The sequence below is a fragment of the Amblyomma maculatum genome, chromosome 3 (genome assembly GCF_055883805.1).
Source record: "Amblyomma maculatum isolate TAMU_Amacu chromosome 3, ASM5588380v1, whole genome shotgun sequence".
Taxonomy (NCBI): Eukaryota; Metazoa; Arthropoda; class Arachnida; order Ixodida; family Ixodidae; genus Amblyomma; species Amblyomma maculatum.
The window spans coordinates 218,794,628-218,813,600 of NC_139346.1; the positions used below are offsets into that span (position 1 = coordinate 218,794,628).

The following is an 18,973-nucleotide window of genomic DNA, read 5'->3' on the forward strand; positions in this document are numbered from 1 at the left end:
GATGTTCTACCGCTGCGCCACCGCTGCGCGTCCGGGTAGTAACCGCAGATCCGGACCACGAAAAGGAAATAACAAGAAGAATACGATTGGGATGGAGCGCATTTGGCAAGCACTCGCAGATTATGACTAGCAGCTTACCGGTATCGCTCAAGAGGAAAGTATACAACAGTTGCATCTTGCCTGTACTCACCTATGGGGCTGAAACGTGGAGGCTAACCAAGAGAGTTCTACTTAAGTTGAGGACAACCCAGAGGGCTATGGAACGAAAAATGGTAGGGGTAACATTAAGAGATAGAAAGCGTGCAGAGTGGGTCAGAGAAATAACTCAAGTTACCGACATTCTAGTAGAAATTAAGAAGAAGAAATGGACATGGGCAGGACATGTAGTGCAAAGAGAGGATAACCGATGGTCGCTGAGGGTAACAAACTGGATTCCAAGGGAAGGAAAGCGTAGCAGGGGGCGGCAGAAAGTTAGGTGGGCGGATGAGATTAAGAAGTTCGCAGGGGTCAAGTGGATGCAGCTTAGCACAGAACCGGGTTAAGTGGAGAAATATGGGAGAGGCCTTCGCCCTGCAGTGGGTATAATCAGGCTGATGATGATGATGATGATGTATATTGGGACATTTGGTTGCAGAATTGCCATCCTTTCCCATATCTCCCAGCATCTGCAGCAGTGGCAGCTTAGAAATGATTAAATAAAAGATGCAGTTCTTGAGGCGGTCCTGCGATTGGTTGCTAGGCAGCAAAATTACCTACTGTTGAGATATACAGGGCCCTCTCTATATTTCAGGCCAGCATATTGCCTTCTTCGTGACAGATGACGCGACACTCTTCTTTATTAGCAGAATTCTGCGGTCTTGCTTTGGTATTTCTTGGAGACACGTTTCAGTTTGTTGTAGACCTCAAAAACGCTACTAAAGTGTGACGTTTGAGTGCAGACTACTTGGTGATAATGCATTGAATTATGTTAAGTTTGCTTCACAGCAGAGTTGTTAGCAAGGCCTGGAATATTGTTTTATGAGCCATACCATTTAAGAGCTGCAAATAACCAACTCTTGGATATTAGTGCTACTGATCTGTAAGTTTCTGCATATGGCTTGGAAATGAAAGTGGCTTTATATCATAATGTTGCTTTTGGTGAGCTCAGACGCTCAAGCTGTGTGCACTAAAGTAAAATATTTGCACACTACATCTACCTTCTTGTTGTTTTATGCAAGCAGGATTGGATTACAGTTGCAGATGAGGCAAAGAGGCTATGCACCTATTCTTTGTTGAATTATTTGCTAAATATGTGAGCAAGAAAGAAGATAGTTGCTTCGACTTGCTCATAAGTTCCTGCTGCAATGCAGAGGAAAGAGCCGGAGTAGCTTTAAGGCTACATGTCCTATGTGAGCATTGCTTTTGTGTAGGTCAAAATTTGAATTGATTATGGTAAGGTTCTCATTCAGCAGAAAACCCAGCATCAGCATTGTAATTGCTGGTATCTCTGGGAGGTGGTATTTGGCAGGTGATATGGCCAGGCAGTGGATAGTGTAATATCATGAGACCACATGACGTCCTAGTTGGCAGGAGTGGGCAGGGCATGAGAATTGAACTCGTGACCTTTGTATCTTGAGTCAGACATGCTACCCCTAAATCCTCGTTGGCAAAGTCCTGCAGGTTGGTTAAAGTAGTGCTTTGTATCTGTGTTGAGTGGTCTTTCGCGTGATGTGGTAGGTTACGACTAATGAGTATGTGTGAGATAATAAAGGCACAAATTAAAGGTACTAGTGGTTCCGTGCGTAGCCAAGTGCATGTACACGAATTTGTATCTGCAAGGGGAGCCGCAGGCAGGAGCCAGCAGTAATGCTATCACTTAAAGGTGGAGCTTAAGTGCCCCCCCCTCCTTGATGGACTGGAGGCAGGTATGCACGTAATTTCGGTTACAGCCTGCGCACAAGGGGCAGTTGTCACCTGCTGCAGCAGCTTGGCAGTAGTGCTGCCACTCCACTGCTCCGACCGTGCGAGGTGCATGTGTGCATTCATGTGGCGTCAAGTCTCAGAGGTCATTATGCTGGTAAAAATTTCCTGACATAGGACCAGCAGGTGTGCAGAAATAGTTGATGTTTAGCTTTCTTCTGTTAGCTAATCAGTCCTCCTTTGCTCTGTTGCTTTCTTGATAAGTTGGAACTGGTGGGGCAATTAGCCATACCTTTGAGTAGTACATCAGGTGGGATTTGGAACGTCTGAGGAGGAGAGTTACGGTGCGATGACAGCAAATGTCAGTAGCAGCCAAAGTGAGAGCATCTGCTTGCCAGACTCAGCTTTTTCAGGCCAGGCCTCATGAACAGACGAGACTGCATTAATATTTCGTGCGTGCCATAATAAGTGAGAGTTTTAACATAGCAAAACTGCATCACTGATGAGATTTTGACCAAAATGTTCAGCTGCTCTTTACATGACTAGAAAATTGATGCAAAGAAACACCAGGGCTTTTCCTGGAGAGCAGTCTACAGAACAGAACACAGCAATTCATCACCGGTGTGCTGTACAGATGACAGCACGCAGGACGTCCAACTGTTGCATTCTGGTTATGTCCAAGCAGATAGCAGACCATCTTTATTGATGTCTTTATATAAGTAGTTCAGCAAGTTTCCAAATTTCATGGAAAGATGAAGCTTTGCTGCCAGTGCATACCGGCTGAACTTCCTTGTGTAAGGGTGCGTTGAAGCTCAGGTCGGTGTTCGGGTCGACCGTTTAACTAGCGCGTCAGTCTCTTGCGTCTTCGTCTTTTGTCTGCAGTCTTCTTTTTCTGGCCCGCGCCTTCCGACATACGCTCGTCGTCTTTGTCATCGTCGACAATCACCGAGCGTTGCTGTGACACTACAATTATCCCCGGGAGAAAAAAAAAGAGGCATCCTGCCGACTCATGGTGTGGACACAACAGGCGGGTCGTAACAGGGCTTGAGGCGGTCAACGTGCACTGTTTCACGCCCGCGGCGACGCATATCCGGTGTCGGTACAAGCGGTTCTATAACGTAGTTCACCGGAGAGGTCTGGCAAATAACCCGATATGGGCCATGGTATTTGGACGCAAGTTTGGTAGAGAGGCCGGAAGGGGTGGCAGGAACCCAAAGCCACACGAGGGAGTCTGTGCTGTATAAAGGAGCTGGACAAGACGGTGCGCGAAGGAACTGCTGGTGACCTTGGTTCTGGGTTGTAAATGAGCGGGCCAACTGACGACATTCTTCTGCATATGCTGCTGCTTGAGAGACGGTGGTCACTTCGGAGGTGTCAGGGCGATAAGGAAGTATCGTGTCCATAGTTGAGGTGGGTTCACGGCCGTATAGAAGGAAAAAGGGGGAGAAGCCGGTCGTGCTTTGTATGGCAGTATTATAAGTGTACGTGACGAATGGGAGAAGCCGGTCCCAGTTTGAGTGGTCGGACGCGACATACATGGCCAGCATGTCACTTAAGGTACGGTTAAAACGTTCCGTCATGCCATTTGTCTGCGGATGGTAGGCCGAGGTAGAACGGTGGACAATGCGGCACTGCTGAAGAAGGGCTTCAATGGTCTCGGAAAGAAAAACACGGCCACGGTCACTGAGCAATTCTTTAGGTGAACCGTGGCGCAGAACGAGATGGTGCAGGACGAAAGACGCAACGTCTGGCGCCGACGCAGAAGGTAAGGAAGATGTTTCTGCGTAGCGGGTAAGGTGGTCAACAGCCACGATGACCCAACGGTTACCAGCTAGAGTGACTGGTAGTGGCCCGTAAAGATCAATACCAACACGATCGAATGGTCGGCTGGGGCAGGGCAAGGGCTGCATCGGAACGGTGGAGTGGTGTGGAGGGTTTTTGCGGCGTTGGCATTCCTGGCATGCGCGAACGTAATGACGCACGAAGCGGTACACTTGAAATATTTTGTGCACATAAAAGCGCTCTGCTATGCTTCATCCCAGGGGTGGAAGTGTTGCTCCAATTGCTCCATCCTGATCCAAACGGCCTTCTCTGTTCCATCCTGCTCCAAACTGGCTGCCTTGATGTTCTGCCATCAAATTTAGCAGAATGTCACAGCACCAGTGGCAATGATATTGTTACCGGGAAATGCGTGACCAAAGTGATGTGCTCACAGACAAAGATGACGACTGAGGAACGCGTGCACGACGAAGCGTTCAGAAGGACGACGACGCTGACAAGAGTGGATGCTGCACGGCTACTGAAGTCTTTACATCGAGTTCAATCCATCACAGCACCCATTACATTAACTACACTTTCGTAACATCTTGGTGGAGGTCGCAAGTTCGGCACAATCTGACACTGGATCTCCGCAGTGGCCGTCACCTCGGAACCGTTGCGATGGCAACCGACGCTGCTCCATCTACCTCCGCAACTCCAACTGTCGTCGTAGCCCACCCCCATGAACCTGGCCCATTCTGCGGTACTGGTGAGGTCGATGTCGAGGACTGGCTTTGGCTTTATGAGCATGTTAGCCAGCACTACAGGTGGGACGCCACGCTGATGCTGGTTAATGTCATCTTCTGTCTCACTGACACTGCACGCGTGTGGTTCGAAAGGCACGAAGCAGATATTCCCTCCTGGGATGTTTGCAAACTAAAACTCCGTGACCTGTTCGGAAAATCGGTTGGCCGTCAACTCGCCGCCAAGAGGGACCTCGCCACACGGGCCCAGACATCTACTGAGCCTTATATCATCTGTATGCAAGACGTTGTGGCCCTCTGTCGAAAAGTTGATAAAAACATGACAGAACCTGATAAGGTGGGGCACATCCTCAAAGGCATAGCCGACAATGCCTTCAATCTTCTACTCTGTCGCGACTGTTCTGTGGTTGACTCCGTTCTGCGGGTTTGTCGACGTTTCGAGCAGGCCAAACAGAGACACATAGCACATCGCTTCGACCGGCTCCCCAACAGCGCCCCTAGCTCCACGTGCGAGGATCTGCCGCCTTAAGGCAGCCTTCCAACACTGAAAACGTGACCCGCATTGTGCGTCGTGAACTGGAAGCGCTCGCTCCTGCTGCATCCAACCCGCCCTCCTCGGACAGCAACCTAGCGACGATATCTCTCATTCAAGCCATCGTTCGTCAAGAGGTTGCCAACATGGGCGTCCCCTGTAGCCGCACCGTGGAACACCAGAGTTCGAGCCCCATCCCTCCCATGGTCGCCATCGCTATGCCCCGCAACACCTACACACCACGCTATCGATACCGCAATCCTGATGAGTGGCGCACCCCTGATGATAGGCCGATCTGTTTCACGTGCTCGCATATTGGCCACATCTCTCGCCACTGCCGCAACCGCTGGTCTTCACCACCTCGACGTTTCACTTACGTTGACCGATACTCCGATAATGGTCACCGCCGTTTCTCACCTCGTTATGAGTCGTCCCACACCGATACCAGTCCGCCTCCTCCTGTGTCCAGTCGCTCCTTCCCTGCCAGCCTACCGTTCCCGTTCACCTCTTCCTCGCCGCAGTTCTTCAGCGTCCTCTGCTGGCCGCTTCATGGGAAACTAGCCAATGCAGCTCCCGGAGGTGACGCTGCATTGGTACCCCGACCTGGAAATCCTCTACTGCCCATTTCTTTGCCCTGTAACCTCTTTTCCCTGTTCGTGAATAGTGTTCCCGTCTCTGCCCTCATTGACACTGGTGCCCAAGTCTCGATCATGAGCTCGCAATTTTACTGCCGCCTCAAGAAAGTACAGACCCCCGCCACTTCACCCACCGTTTGTGTTGCCGATGGCAGTACTGCTGCCGTCACTGGCCTGTGCACTGCTTGTGTCACCCTTGCCGGTCATCACATCCCTGTTTTGTTCACCGTCCTCAACCAGTGCCCTCACAATGTGATCCTCGGCCTTGACTTTTTAACGACCCACTCTGCCCTTATCGACTGCTCCAGCGGCCTTTTTCGTTTGGACTTACCTGTCTGCTCAGAACATCCTTAATCTACACCCCGCCTTCGCTCCACCGAGTTTGCTCACCTGCCCCCTGACTCTGCTGCTTACCTACCTCTGTCACCTTTCCCGCCTGTGCCTGATGGTGACTATGTTGCCTGTGCCTGATGGTGGCTATGTTGCTTGCCCTATCAACGAGGTCTTTCTTGACTGCAACTTCGTTTTTCCTCATCTCACCGTACGTGTTACCCAGAACAGCACCTACCTTCCTATCCTGAACTTCAATCTGTCGCCTCAAGTTCTCCCCGAAGGAATATCACTTGCTACCTTGTCCCCTCTCACAGACTGCACCATTTGTGCACTCACTCCTGGCCCACCTCCAAGCGTCCTTCAAACACCCGTATTCCCCGCCCCAATTACCAACTCTATTTTTGCCATGATTAACACACTCAGGAGCTGCACAACCTTTTGTTGTCCTTCACCGACATTTTTTACTTTGCTGCCGGTTCTCTGGGCCAAACATCAGTTGTGACTCACCGCATTCACACCGGCAATGCAAAACCTGTACGTCGGAGGCCTTATCGTGTGTCCCTTTCTGAGCGCCAAATCATCCAGCAGGAGGTCGACAAGATGTTGGCCAACGATATCATCGAACCTTCGAACAGCCCCTGGGCATCTCCTGTCGTGCTGGTTAGAAAGAAAGACAACAGTTAGCACTTTTGCGTCGACTATCGACATCTCAACAAGATTACAAGGAAAGATGTTTATTCGCTTCCGCGAATAGACAATGTCTTGGATTGTTTACATGGAGCCCGCTACTTTTCCTCCATCGAACTTCATAGCGGCTACTGGCAAATCTCTGTTGACGAACAAGACCGCGAGAAGACAGCTTTCGTCACACCCGATGGACTTTACCAATTTAAGGTTACGCCCTTTGGACTTTGCAGCGCCCCTGCCACGTTTGAACAGATGATGGGCTCCTTACTCCGCAGCTTCAAATGGACGACTTGTCTATGTTACTCGGATAACGTGATTGTCTTCTCGCCCTCGTTCGAAAGCCACCTTCATCGCCTTTCTTCCATCTTGGCACTTTTCTGCCGTGCCGGACTTCAACTGAACTCAAACAAGTGCAGTTTTAGTCGCTGCTAACAAGTGCTTGGCCATTTGGTGAACGTCACCAGCGTGCAACCCGATCTCGACAAAGTTCGCGTTGTCAGTACTTTTCCATCTCCCCGTTCACCCCGTGATGTCCGCAACTTTATAGGACTGTGCTCTTATTTTCGCCGGTTTGTCCCAAACTTTGCCGCCATTGCTCGTCCTCTCACCAATCTGCTAAAGAAAGGCGTTCCTTTCTCTTGGGGACCAGAGCAGGCCTAACGCATTCTCCACCCTCATCGCTGTTCTCGCCAATCCTCCTGTGCTGGCCCATTTCAACCCGTCTGCCCCGACGAAACTTCGCACCGATGCCAGTGGCCACGGGATTGGTGCCATTCTTGCACAGCGACAATGCGGCCAACACTGCGTGATTGCCTACGTCAGTCGTCTCCTGTCATCAGCGGAACAGAACTATTCTATTACGGAACGGGAGTGCCTGGCTCTCGTCTGGGCCATTGGAAAATTCCGACCCTACTTGTTTGGGCTACCCTTCACTGTTATAACCGACCACCACGCCTTATGTTGGCTCTCTTTCCTCAAGGATCCTGCTGGCTGCCTCTGCCGCTGGACACTGCGCTTGCAGGAGTATACCTTTTGCTTGCGCCTATGTAGACCTCCACCATATTTACAAACAGACAAGGCGATCAAGGTCATGCTGCAGTTGTCTGCGTTCCCACGGTTGGCAAAAACCATGGGAGCGGCACTAGCGCCAAGCTTGTTAAGGCATGTTGTTGTGGTTTGAAGGCACCTTTTTGGCAGGCAAAATAACCAGTTCGCAGGAGTTTATTAGCCCAGGCATAGGATCAAAAAGGATCATGTAAATCTGGGGGCTTTGAGGTGTATAAATAAAATAAATAAAAGTAGATATGCACAAGATGGGAGCAGAAATGTTGTGCATATTAATCTGAACTCCAAATTAGTATCGCTGCTAGAGCGCATTGAAGTGGTAGACTCAACATCTGAATCTATCGAGTCAAAATAGGTAAAAGCATTAGGTCAGACTAGGTGCTCAGTTATGAAGTGCGCCAGCAAGTGTTCCGTTTGTTGCTAGTTAGTCTGTTCCAAGTTGTTGCTAAAGTCTGCCTGTTTTATATTTATATATCTTTACATACTTTGACCGCTTGCCTTGTCAGACATGAGTGCGAAATTGGAGAGGCATTGAACTTGAATTAAAGGGAATCAGATTGGAGATTTTGTATTTCAGAAAAAAAAAAAACTGCAATTATCAGAGGCATTTGACCTTAGAAACATGCTCCAAAATATAATTAAAATGCTCCAAAACTCTCGTTTCGTTGCTCCAAAGCTGCTCCAATATGGCTTTATTACTGCTACTAAAGCTGCTTCCACCCCTGTCATCCTGAATGACTGAAGCACATACTGGTATTAGAACTGACAAAAAGCCATTTTTGGAAAACTACTCTGCAATCTTAGCTGCACACTAGCCAAGCCACATGCCATATTTACCCAATTCCAACGTGCACCTTTTTTCGGTGAAAATAGGTGCTAAAATTGCATGTGCATTAGATTCAAGTACAAACTGAAACTGAGCTATTGCTGCCCATCGCCATAATGTGGTTGGGCAGCTCACATGCGGTTGCCAACCATAGCAGCACATTTTCTCGTTTCCGGCGTCGCAAGAGCCATTTGCAATCGGTACGATGTTGTCATCCAATCCGTATGCTCACTTGTCCGAGAATGAATGCCGCAGCAGCTACAAAGACGTGTCCGCCGCGAGAACAGTTTTAAGCGTATAGATATTCTACGTGCTTAGGAGAGCGGCAGTAGGGAGCAGCCTGTAATTTTGGCGTGCTTGAGATGCATCCATGGCTGGCGAAGATTGAAAAAGTCAATCTTTGAGAACAAGACATGAAGCAAAGGCAGCCACGGTCCGCAAATGGGGAGGTTTCAAGACATTGAAGATGGCCGATTCATTGTTCACTGCAGCCGGCCAGATGAGCATCAGAATCAAGGCTTCCAGTTTTTTTTCTCTTTCGGTCATGTAAATCTGGGTGTGCGTTATATGTGGGGGCGTGTTAGCCTTGGGTAAATAAATGGGTTCCCAGCATTCTCATAGCAGATGAATGATGACAACAGCTCTCTCCACTCTAGGCAACTACATAAAACTCTGTTGTACAGAAGACAGCGTCCTAAAGTGTCAACAGACAAATACAAGTCGAGTGTAAAGGCAGGAGATGAATGCATGATGCTGGAACGTCATAAATGTATACATGAAGGACGCACCCGGGGCAGCCGAATAGAAAACTAGCTATTGATAGTTGAAACTCAAGCTGGAGATGAAGTGCATTAACATTAAACAGTATTTTTTTGGAAAAACAGCGCGAAGGACGAGGACGAAGATCAGAAGGACACAAACACAGGTGTCATTCTGATCTTCGTCCTCGTCCTTCGCGCTGTTATTCCAAAATGTATTACCAACTAGCCGGCACCTCAACGCTTATTGAACAGTAGCCCGAGCGAGGCGTGTTAGGTATTAGTAAAGTATATTGTAAAACTGCAAGAACGTCTAAGTTGTGCAAACAAGGAAATTGTGCCTTGAATTGCTCTAAACTTTTTAAGGCACTTTGCACTCAACTGTGTACAAAGCGAACTTGCAGGACTCTAAAACATTTGTGGCATCAACAAGAAATGTGTTTCTTTTTGATAAAGTCAGCATTTTTCATGTTACGAATAAAATGTCTGTTTATGCCATATGGTGAATGCACTAGGTATTTAGCAGAAGAAAGAGAGGTAGCATGCCATCCACCATTTTTATGCAGACCGATTTTGCCTCCAGAGAAAGTGGCCATTTTCTTTTTTGTGATTTAAGGTGTGAGGTGAATTTTCAAAGCAGAAACTGATTCCACTATTTGTCTCTTGTGTACATGACAAGTCCTGCATTACAGTGTATCTGTTTTCGGCAATTAACACATTGCATGTAATTTTTCACATGCCTGTAAAAAATTGGTTGGTGATATGAGCTTGAAAGCTAACAAACCTTCCTTGAGTCCTGAATATACCATTTAGGCTAAAATGTGTGTTTTCGATAGAAATAAAATGTGGTGCTTGAAATACTATTTTAAGAATGCAAAACTAGTATGCGTTCCCTTGCAGCTTGCACGTATCAACCTCTGGAGTCTCATGCAGGTCCAGCGGTGGCAAGCAGAGCTGGAACAAGTGCTTCCTGGTGCTTTTCCGGGGCGTAGTTTACATCTTGGACCAAGCTCTGGAGCCTGTCGGACCCGCGGGCGACAGCCACGCAGAGGAAGCCTACGCACAGCAACTGCAGTCTGCCTGCAGTGACCACATGACCCTGTCACCCATGGATGGTGAAGTGCTGGTGAGCGGTGCAGTGTCTGCCACCGAGTTGCTGGGCACGGCAAAGTCGGACCTGCCTTACAGCTTCAAAGTGGAGCACAAGCCCCACACCACGTGCTGGCCACCCAAGTGAGTGCCACATGGATGTGTGCCTACTAATGCGAAGGAACCAAATTCTTGTTGGCCAATGTTGATATATTATGCCATTTTGTTGACAAAGAGCCTTCTCTACCTAAAAATAAGGCTTCTTAAGGCCACGAAATGTCAAATAAACAAAGTGTAGATTTTGCCAGTTTTCACAGATAGGAGGCAGTTTGTGCCACTTTGAAACAATAATCAGGGGGGTTTACCGAAACTCTGGCATTGGCATTGTGAGCGAAAAATCACGAGCATGGCACTGGCAGGCAGCAACTGGCAGCTGATTGGACATAGGGCTGCCTCATGTTGTGTTTGGCAGCCGACTCAGACCTGTCCTTTCCAATGGGAGGGTGATCTCAGAATCAGTGTGCAAGGACCGTTGTTACCCTGAGGCCATGCAATTATGTTTATGCAGCTTGGTTAAAGCTAGACTTTATATGTGGGCCGGTAGCCTACGCTATCACGTCATATCCTTAAAGACGCAGCTTAAGTGTCCCTAATAATATTTTTGGTGTAGATGTAGAAAATGGAGCGGTGCAAGCAAAGGTGTTTAATTTCTTTATTGCTCTTAAGCAATCATCACAGGCATTTGTGGTTATGTGGTGGAGGGTGGTGGCTATACAGTCGAACCCGGATATATCGAACTCGAAGGGGATCGCGAAATAGTTCGATATATCGATAATTCGATATACAAAAATCGGCTTGTGACGGCCCTTACGATGCTAAAAAACGATACCGTATTTGTCGCGTAATCAACCCACTCGCATAATGAACCCACCCTCCACTTTTGCACCCGAGAATTTGAAAAAAAAAAAAAAAACGTGTTAAGGCCAGCTCGCTCACATGCAAGCAATTCAGCGATCTCAGCGACGAGCGGCAGCGACTGCGCAAAAAATTTCAAACTTGTTGGAACTGCGTCCCTCTTGCCGCTCGAGCCACCGCGGCAGCTCAAAACAAGGTTTCTGTGTCGCCGCGGCAGAAATTGCGAGCGTTTTCGCTTGCATGTCGATGGCGCGCGTCACTCTGTTTCGGTCGGCTCATCCACAACTCATTGGCAGCGTGCCAAGATGCTGCGCAGCGATAACGTCGGGGCGCGTTTATCTTTTGATAGCTCCTGCGGTGGCGGGGAGCGAACTTGGCAGAGTGCCCGTGAAGGCTTGATTGCACAAGCCTGGTTCGATTTATCACGCCTCATGATCACAGCAGCTGACGCGTGCTTTCGTTGATTCATACATGCAAGGATAAACGACTCCCGGAAAAAAAAAAATCACCTGCTGCTTTTTAACGTCCGAACAGCACAACGATAAAAAAGGGTGACCTGCAAAAAAAAAAATAATAATAATAAAAAAAAAATAAAGAGCGAGAGCTGTCGCTTTTTAACGTCCGCAGGCGCCATAGCCACGTCAGCCGCCGCGCGCAGAGGGTTGGGTTCGCAACAAACGCTGCAGAAAACATCCGACGCCTGTAAAAATGGGCTGAGCTGGCTTGGCGCATGCGTAGCGCGTGCTGAAGGAGAGAGATAGCTCGGCAAAAGGATGGGCACACCCACGCACATGGCTTGCAAACGTCATGTGTTGGCGCGCGGGAAACGATAATTGCAGATGTGCACCTTTGGGGAATGGGCGCGGCGCTTCCCAGACCAGCCGTCGCCGAACTGTCCCCTCTCATTCCTTCCGCGGGTGGCTTGAACGTCACGCGGCAAACGGCCAAGGGTGATGCGATCGTCTTTGGGGAAGGCACATTTTCCAGTGCGTGGTGCGGAGTTCGATATATCGAACAACCGGTGAAATTAAGTTCGATATATGACGCGGCTTTCCTATACTTTTACATGGGATTTTCAAGGGGATATTCCGTGAGTTCGATATAACCAAAATTCGATATATCCGGGTTCGATATAACCGGGTTCGACTGTATAAGCACGACACAAAAGCACTGCACGGTACATCTCAACAGTTTTGTTACTGCAATAAATGAGGCAGATGCAGCTACTAGACATGCTGCTAAATGTGTAGCGAGAAGAGCTGTGCTGAAGGTTGTAAGCATTTGGGGAATGTTTTTAAATCTAATTTTCTCAGCACTTAGCATGCCTTTCGTTTAAAAAAAAGAAAGCAGCACCATAGCTAGCAAAAGCCACAGAATCTATGTTTACTGATAAAGAAGGAATTAAATACAGCCTACCATCAGCATCCTTTTGATTGTCTGGCTTTGAAATTGGCCCTCTCGTCCGGGGAGAGAAGGTCTCCGGGTTAAGCCGGGAGGAAAGAGGGAAATCCGCAGCAGCGGCACTACGGGAGACAAGGAGGCAGTGGGGGTGGCCAGTGCGCCCTCTCCTCCACCAACCTCCCTAACAGCACGCCTGATAATTACGCGCTGTCATTATAAGGGGGGCGGGGGATTCATGTGTATCCCCACAAAGTGAATTCAAAGGAAATGTTTCGATCAGTTCTAGCATGCAAGGCCGTTTCACAAAAGAAGAAAGCAAGAACACAGCGGCTGCTTTTAGCTGCATGCATGCCATGATGCCGTTCCTCAGGAAACGCACAGCTATATAAAGTGGGCATTTCAGAAACTTTAGAAGAATATTTACACGTAGAGTTTAGTGCTGGCATGCCCTTTCCAGCTGTTTTCTCATTAGGGACAGTGTGGCAAGATGCTTGTGAACCAGTCAGTGGGTATGCCTGACTTTGGTATTGATGTCGCCGCAGTCGGTCAGATGCCCTATCTTGAAAACCTTCTGATCAATTCCACAGAGCACCTTCTACAACATGCCCCCTGTGATGGATCTAGTATCAGAATGGGAAGGTTGTACATGTAGTGCATGAATTTTTCCTTGGGCATCGGGGAGTATGCGTTAGACCTAATGTCAACAGCTATCGTATGCATACAGCTTGGTTTTACATATGGACGGTCAAAGGCATTGGAAAGGAATTTGCACAGACGTTATTTCTTAATTTTTTTCCCCTTAAGAATCATAAATAAAGGGTGCTTTTAATCCATTTTTCCGTTTTTCACTCGTTATCGGCAAGGTGGTGCTGAAGTGTATTCATCAGGATCACTTTGTTGGCGGCTGTGGTTTTTGGGTGGCTCCACTAGCAATGTGAAAAAGAGAGCTTCCTCACCCGCTGCTGACATCCTAGCATTATTGTGCCCATGAGTGGTCAGAGTTCCTAAAAATTCCCCTTTTTTCTCTTGCGCTTCCGTGCAGGTGCCTCTACATTATGGTGCCATCCTTTGCTGAGAAGCAGATGTGGGTGTCTGTCCTTGAAACTTGCGCTGGCCACAACATTGACCCGTCTGTAAGTTTTCCATGACAAATCATTTCTTAACCTAAAAAAACAGCGACAAAAAAGGGTAAGTTGTGGAACTTGAAAATATGCTCCACTCTAAATAAACTGAACTACAAGAGGACTGAAAGATGGTTCAAATCACGTGCAATTGGAGTGTAAAAATGAAGCAAGTTCAAATTACCGCAACAAAATATAGGATCTGTCCTCTACTGTGCACTGAAAAGAATTGTTATTTTTATTTATTTTATTTTTATTTTATTTATACATAGTGCGACCCCTGCTGGGGCTATTGCAGGAGTGGGGGTTAAGAAAAATACATATAAAATGGCAAGTTACAAACAAACTTGAGCAGATAGGGGCTTACATTAGCATCAAAGGCAGTCTTAAATCTAAACAACGAAAAAAGGCATTTGCTTATGGTAACATTTTAATTTGTATGAAAGAAAGAATTTAGAATGCTTTTAAGTAGGATAATAAGTCAGGATACAGCTAGAAAAGGTGGCATACCGCCTCCAAGAATTCATCCTTTTTTTTTTCTCGACTAGGAAAAGATATTTCCCGAATTATGTAAAACAAATGAGCAATAAATGTGCCGTCGCTCATCACCCCATTGCAAAAATTTTTCTGCTGGCTTCATTAGCACCGAAGATATCGATGAATAAAGATTGTTTCTCTTCTCTTCCCTCAACTCAAAGTCTGCGCCAAGTAAAATGAACAGGTTGGGACATAGCCCCATGTGAGAGTACACCTTGCATCGCCACCTGGTTTGCTTACTTCTGGAGGCAGCCCCCACACATTACCCCTCTCGCTGGCATACTTTTCGCTGCTGTCGACCTCAAGGCATGAGTTGTGAAAGTGACCTCCGCGATGGGATGTGAACCCTACAAGTATACTCTGTGTAGAAACCGGCTGCTGAAGGCCGGAAACGGCAGCCGCGGCTTGTCGGTGGGCTCTCGGGACTGCTCCGAAGCAGGAGGGAGCCTGCTGGAGGTGGCAGTTGTTTACCCTGCTTTTCAGTCTGGTTGGGCCAGGTGGCCATGGAAGTGACTTCAGAGGAGGAGACGACTTTCTTCCGGAAGTATAACATCATGCTTGCAGCGAAGGCAGTGCTAGGCTCTTTATCACTCACTGTGACATCACCCTAGTTGTGTCCTGTGCTGCTTAGGAAAACAATTCCCAAAGCCACAGCTAAGCAGTGACGACCTATGAACCTCAAGAAACGTTGTTTTTAAAATCTAATAATAAATCACTGTCTTCATGGAGTTATACCTAATCCAGATGATAAATATTTGTTCTGCCCATTGGACACAGTTACAAGCAAACCAGTTTCTTATTCCCTTTATTGTTAGTAAATTGATTTAAGCTAGTGTTATCCTTGTCTCTTGTTGTTATGGGTGTTTAATGTATTCCAGCATAGCATGCCGAGATTCATAAAATTGTTCCATTAATTTTTCAGCTCTGCTGCCTTTTCATTTGCATGAAATATGAATGTGAAGCGATTAATTTGCTACAATTTCATTGCTTTAAATGTTGCCTTGAAGGGCACTAGTATTGCTTGAAGGGCTTCGAGATGCTCATGGAGTTTTTGCTTACCAGCTTAGTAGACTGTTCCATTAAAGGACGGTAGACGCGAAATTACAGAGACCAGAAATGAATGTGAGCACCTTCTTGGTTATACAGAGATGCCCCACAGGCAATAGTAACGCTGTCCTTGACTGAGAAGACATTTTAATTTGTTTTTAAATACAGGCCTAAGAGGGTCCAGAGTCTTACAGTCAACATGATGTCATGCAGGTAACTATGACGCATAGTAGCGATTAGTGACGAAACGAGGTGAGCAGGCGCCAACTGGCGCTCTTTCGTTCTGTGCTCACGATGGTTGCGCACTGTGGTCTCCTGAGGTCCGTGACAATACTGAGTTATGTTTGCTGCCGCACCCTATGTGGTGGTATTCACACATTTGGAAGATGAAGCAGTCTTTGTTGCCGTATTATACTTCTCTGACCTTACCAGTAGGCATGCCAGCCCGCAAGTCCTCCATGCTTTCATCGCTGCTGCTTGGTTCCTCGCCTTTCAAAAGCTTGCTCATGTCGCCATAATTGTGGGCGGCAAACCCTTCTCCATCACTGTCAGATAATGACGACATTTCTACTGCGCCAGCATGCACGTGCTTCTCCAAGCAGATGAAAAACACAACCGTATGCATCACTGGATTGTGTGTCCGCGTGATCGCAGCCTTTCCATTAGGGCGCACTTGTTCAACGCTCGGACTTGAACATGATGTCACGCCATGCTTGCATTCCTGACTGAAACTGGCCACGATAAATATCCTTGTAATTAATTATGTTATTCTCGAGCTTGTCACATCGTATTTACACCATTCTCGACACTAGGCTCCAATCAAAAGTAGAAAGCTTGAAACACAAAATTCAATTGTCTGTAGTTCTTTAATAATAATTGCACCTGCTTATGTGGCAGATGTGAAATTTTCATACAAAAAGACTGCAAATCGAAAGTTGTAGTGATGAGTGATTAGATATCCTGTTGTGAGTGGTTGTTAGAGCTGACAAGAATTATGTGGCATTCCTCCTTTGCTGTTTTGCGCAGAAATGCAATGCTGGTGAGACAGTGCTGAGGCTTGGAGGTGACTACATGCTGGACATCAACTGTGTTCACGAACTGTCTTATGAGGTGAGCCGTTTAAAAAAGTTTGTTTGAGACCATGTGTGCATAATGCTTTGATGTTTGTTCGCACATTTGCTGGCTGAGACTGATCTACCATGGCACTCCATACTACCTTCACATGTCACTTGCAGTACCTTCTCATGGGTACTATGGAAGGGCTCTACGTTATCGACCTCATGGCCAGGACCTTGCGGCGGCAAATCGCAGCTGTTGATGCAGTCTTTCAAGTGGCCGTGAGCATGCCTCTGGGCGTGGTGCTTGCAATATGTGGTAAGCCTGAGGAATGCAGTTCGGTGCTGTTGCTTTCTTGTCTTCTCATCTGTGCGGATGTGCCACCTGGGCTCGTGACCATTGATGCAGTGTGCCTAAGGATCAGTGCAGCACAGTTGTTTGCATTGGTCTTGTAGTTGCAGTACTGGCCTACTGAACTGTGCTTGAAAAGTGAAGAGCGCTAAGAGCGATGTACGATTTTCCAAGGTCAAACTACTTTATGGTAATGTGCAGTGTTGAATATGGCCATGGATACACACTGTCATCATTGTTTCAGTGTCTTGTCCTTTTGTCATGTGTGCATGCTTCTGATGTTCCATACAGAGGATAAGCGCACAGTAGCATGTCTTATTTCAGGGTGTCTACCAACCGGGAAAACCGGGAATTCTCATGGAATCCGGATAATCTGGAATAACTCAGGGAAAACTCAGGCAATTCGAGCTTATATCAGGGAAAATTAGCAGCAGTTCTACCTAAAGGTAACTAAAGTCGTGATAATGCTGGCTCGTGTAAACAAAGCGGGCTAGCATTGTAAGATTGTGCACTACGGCGTTACGCGTCCTTCCCTCTGCGACTGCCGGCCTCCCGCGTTATGCCAAATAGACCATTCCAGCAAGGCGGCATAAAGCGTTGCGGCGTTTCGAATTTCGAAGCGCGCCGAAAGTGGACTCTCCCCGGTGCTGTGGCCGATGGCAGAGCAAGCGCTTCCTACGGTTCGCACATGCGCCGTTTAACAGCCGCCGGCCTCCCCTTGTTTTTTTGTTTTTCGATAGACAGCTCCTTTCTCCCTGCTCACCGCTTTGATGGAAGCGTCCATTTTTACTCCAGAGGTGCACGCACGCGGTAGCACCAATAGCACCCGTGATGCAGCGATGCAAGCGGCGCAGCTTCGAGCTCCGGCAGCCGTCGCGGACCGTGTTACCGTGTGCAGCTCGCTGCCGTTTTTCTTTCTTTGTTTCCTCTTGTCAGTGTGAGAGCAGAGGCGGACTTTGGCCGAACTGTGACTCCGTGCACCGCCTTCTCAGATCCATCCGCACTGATACCGCGACGTGTAAGTCATGGCAACCTTCAAGTGCACTTTCGACCAAGACTGGACGAATCTGAAACATTGCAAGTTTGCAGCTTGGATTAGGCCCGTCGAAAGTAATGCGAACGCAGCGTACTGTGCGCTATGCAGAAAGCAGTTTTCGCTCAGCAACATGGGAAGAAGAGCTGTGACGAGTCACGCAGAAAGTAAAAAGCACCGACTGGCCATTACAGGAGCCGGAACACTTTCTGTGGTGCAGTAGTACAGCAGTACTGCTAGTTAGCTATACGACTCCGACGACCTTTGGCGCTGCATGGTTTTACACAAACACAACCCACACACAAGAGAATTAAACGAAGACGTTCACACCGATGATGCGCTCGCTACCAACTGCCTGTTATTTGTGATACGAAGAAGAATGCATCACAAAAAACGTAGGGTTACAATAAGAAGTAAACCAAAAGATTCAGAAAAAATGCGAAGAAATTCAGAAGGAAAAATTAAATGAAAATAAAATGAAAATAATGACAAATTGTGTCTAACTTGTCACATTGTCTGAACGAAGCAGCATCACCTCCTTGCTGTTGTGCGCCACCGACTGAACACTCAATTCCCCTTCTTCCCCCGAAATTATCTTGAATGCTTCGATAATCTGTATTTTAAAACTGTCTTTTGCGCCTGCCAGCACCTTGGTTTCGGTGAACCTTGGTACACAATGGGTACCCCTGAAGTCCTATTGATCGTCTTCCGTTTTACAACGAGAGCAATGGGTCGCCAGGTTTTCTGGAGCCGACAGTGCGGCACACAAATTTCTATGTTCCCTTAACCTTTCATTGAGGCATTGGCCTGTTTGCCCCACATAGTCCTTCCCACATGTCAGGGCGATCTTGTACATGTGTTTGTGTGGCATTTGACAAAGCGTTCTCTGTGCAGTACTCCGCATCCTTCCTTAGTCTCGCTCGTTCCATTCACCTTCCTGCACATACTTTTTAACTTGTTTGGTGCAGAATATGCAACCCCGAACAAGAGACCATAAAGAGAGCGAACAGAGAAGACAGGTTGTTGTCCTGCCCTACGTACATGGCATATCAGACAGTCTTAAGAAGATAGCCAGCCCATTTGAAATTAGGGTCATGCTGTCTGCACCGAACAAGTTAAAAAGTATGTACAGGAAGGTGAATGGAATGAGCGAGAGCCTAAGGAAG

The 18,973-nt window shown here is 47.5% G+C and overlaps 1 protein-coding gene across 4 annotated transcripts in view; it reads left to right on the plus strand.

Moving 5' to 3' along the window:
* Positions 1-18,973, plus strand: part of LOC146197730 (citron Rho-interacting kinase-like) — a 173,041-nt gene that overhangs the window by 123,696 nt on the left and 30,372 nt on the right. For all 4 annotated transcript variants that reach the window (XM_084599641.1, XM_084599644.1, XM_084599642.1 and 1 more), the window contains 4 exons: positions 10,191-10,490; positions 13,705-13,795; positions 16,394-16,477; positions 16,603-16,741. In XM_084599641.1, the coding sequence (XP_084455767.1) occupies positions 10,191-10,490; positions 13,705-13,795; positions 16,394-16,477; positions 16,603-16,741 (614 nt within the window). The remainder of the gene's footprint in view (positions 1-10,190; positions 10,491-13,704; positions 13,796-16,393; positions 16,478-16,602; positions 16,742-18,973) is intronic.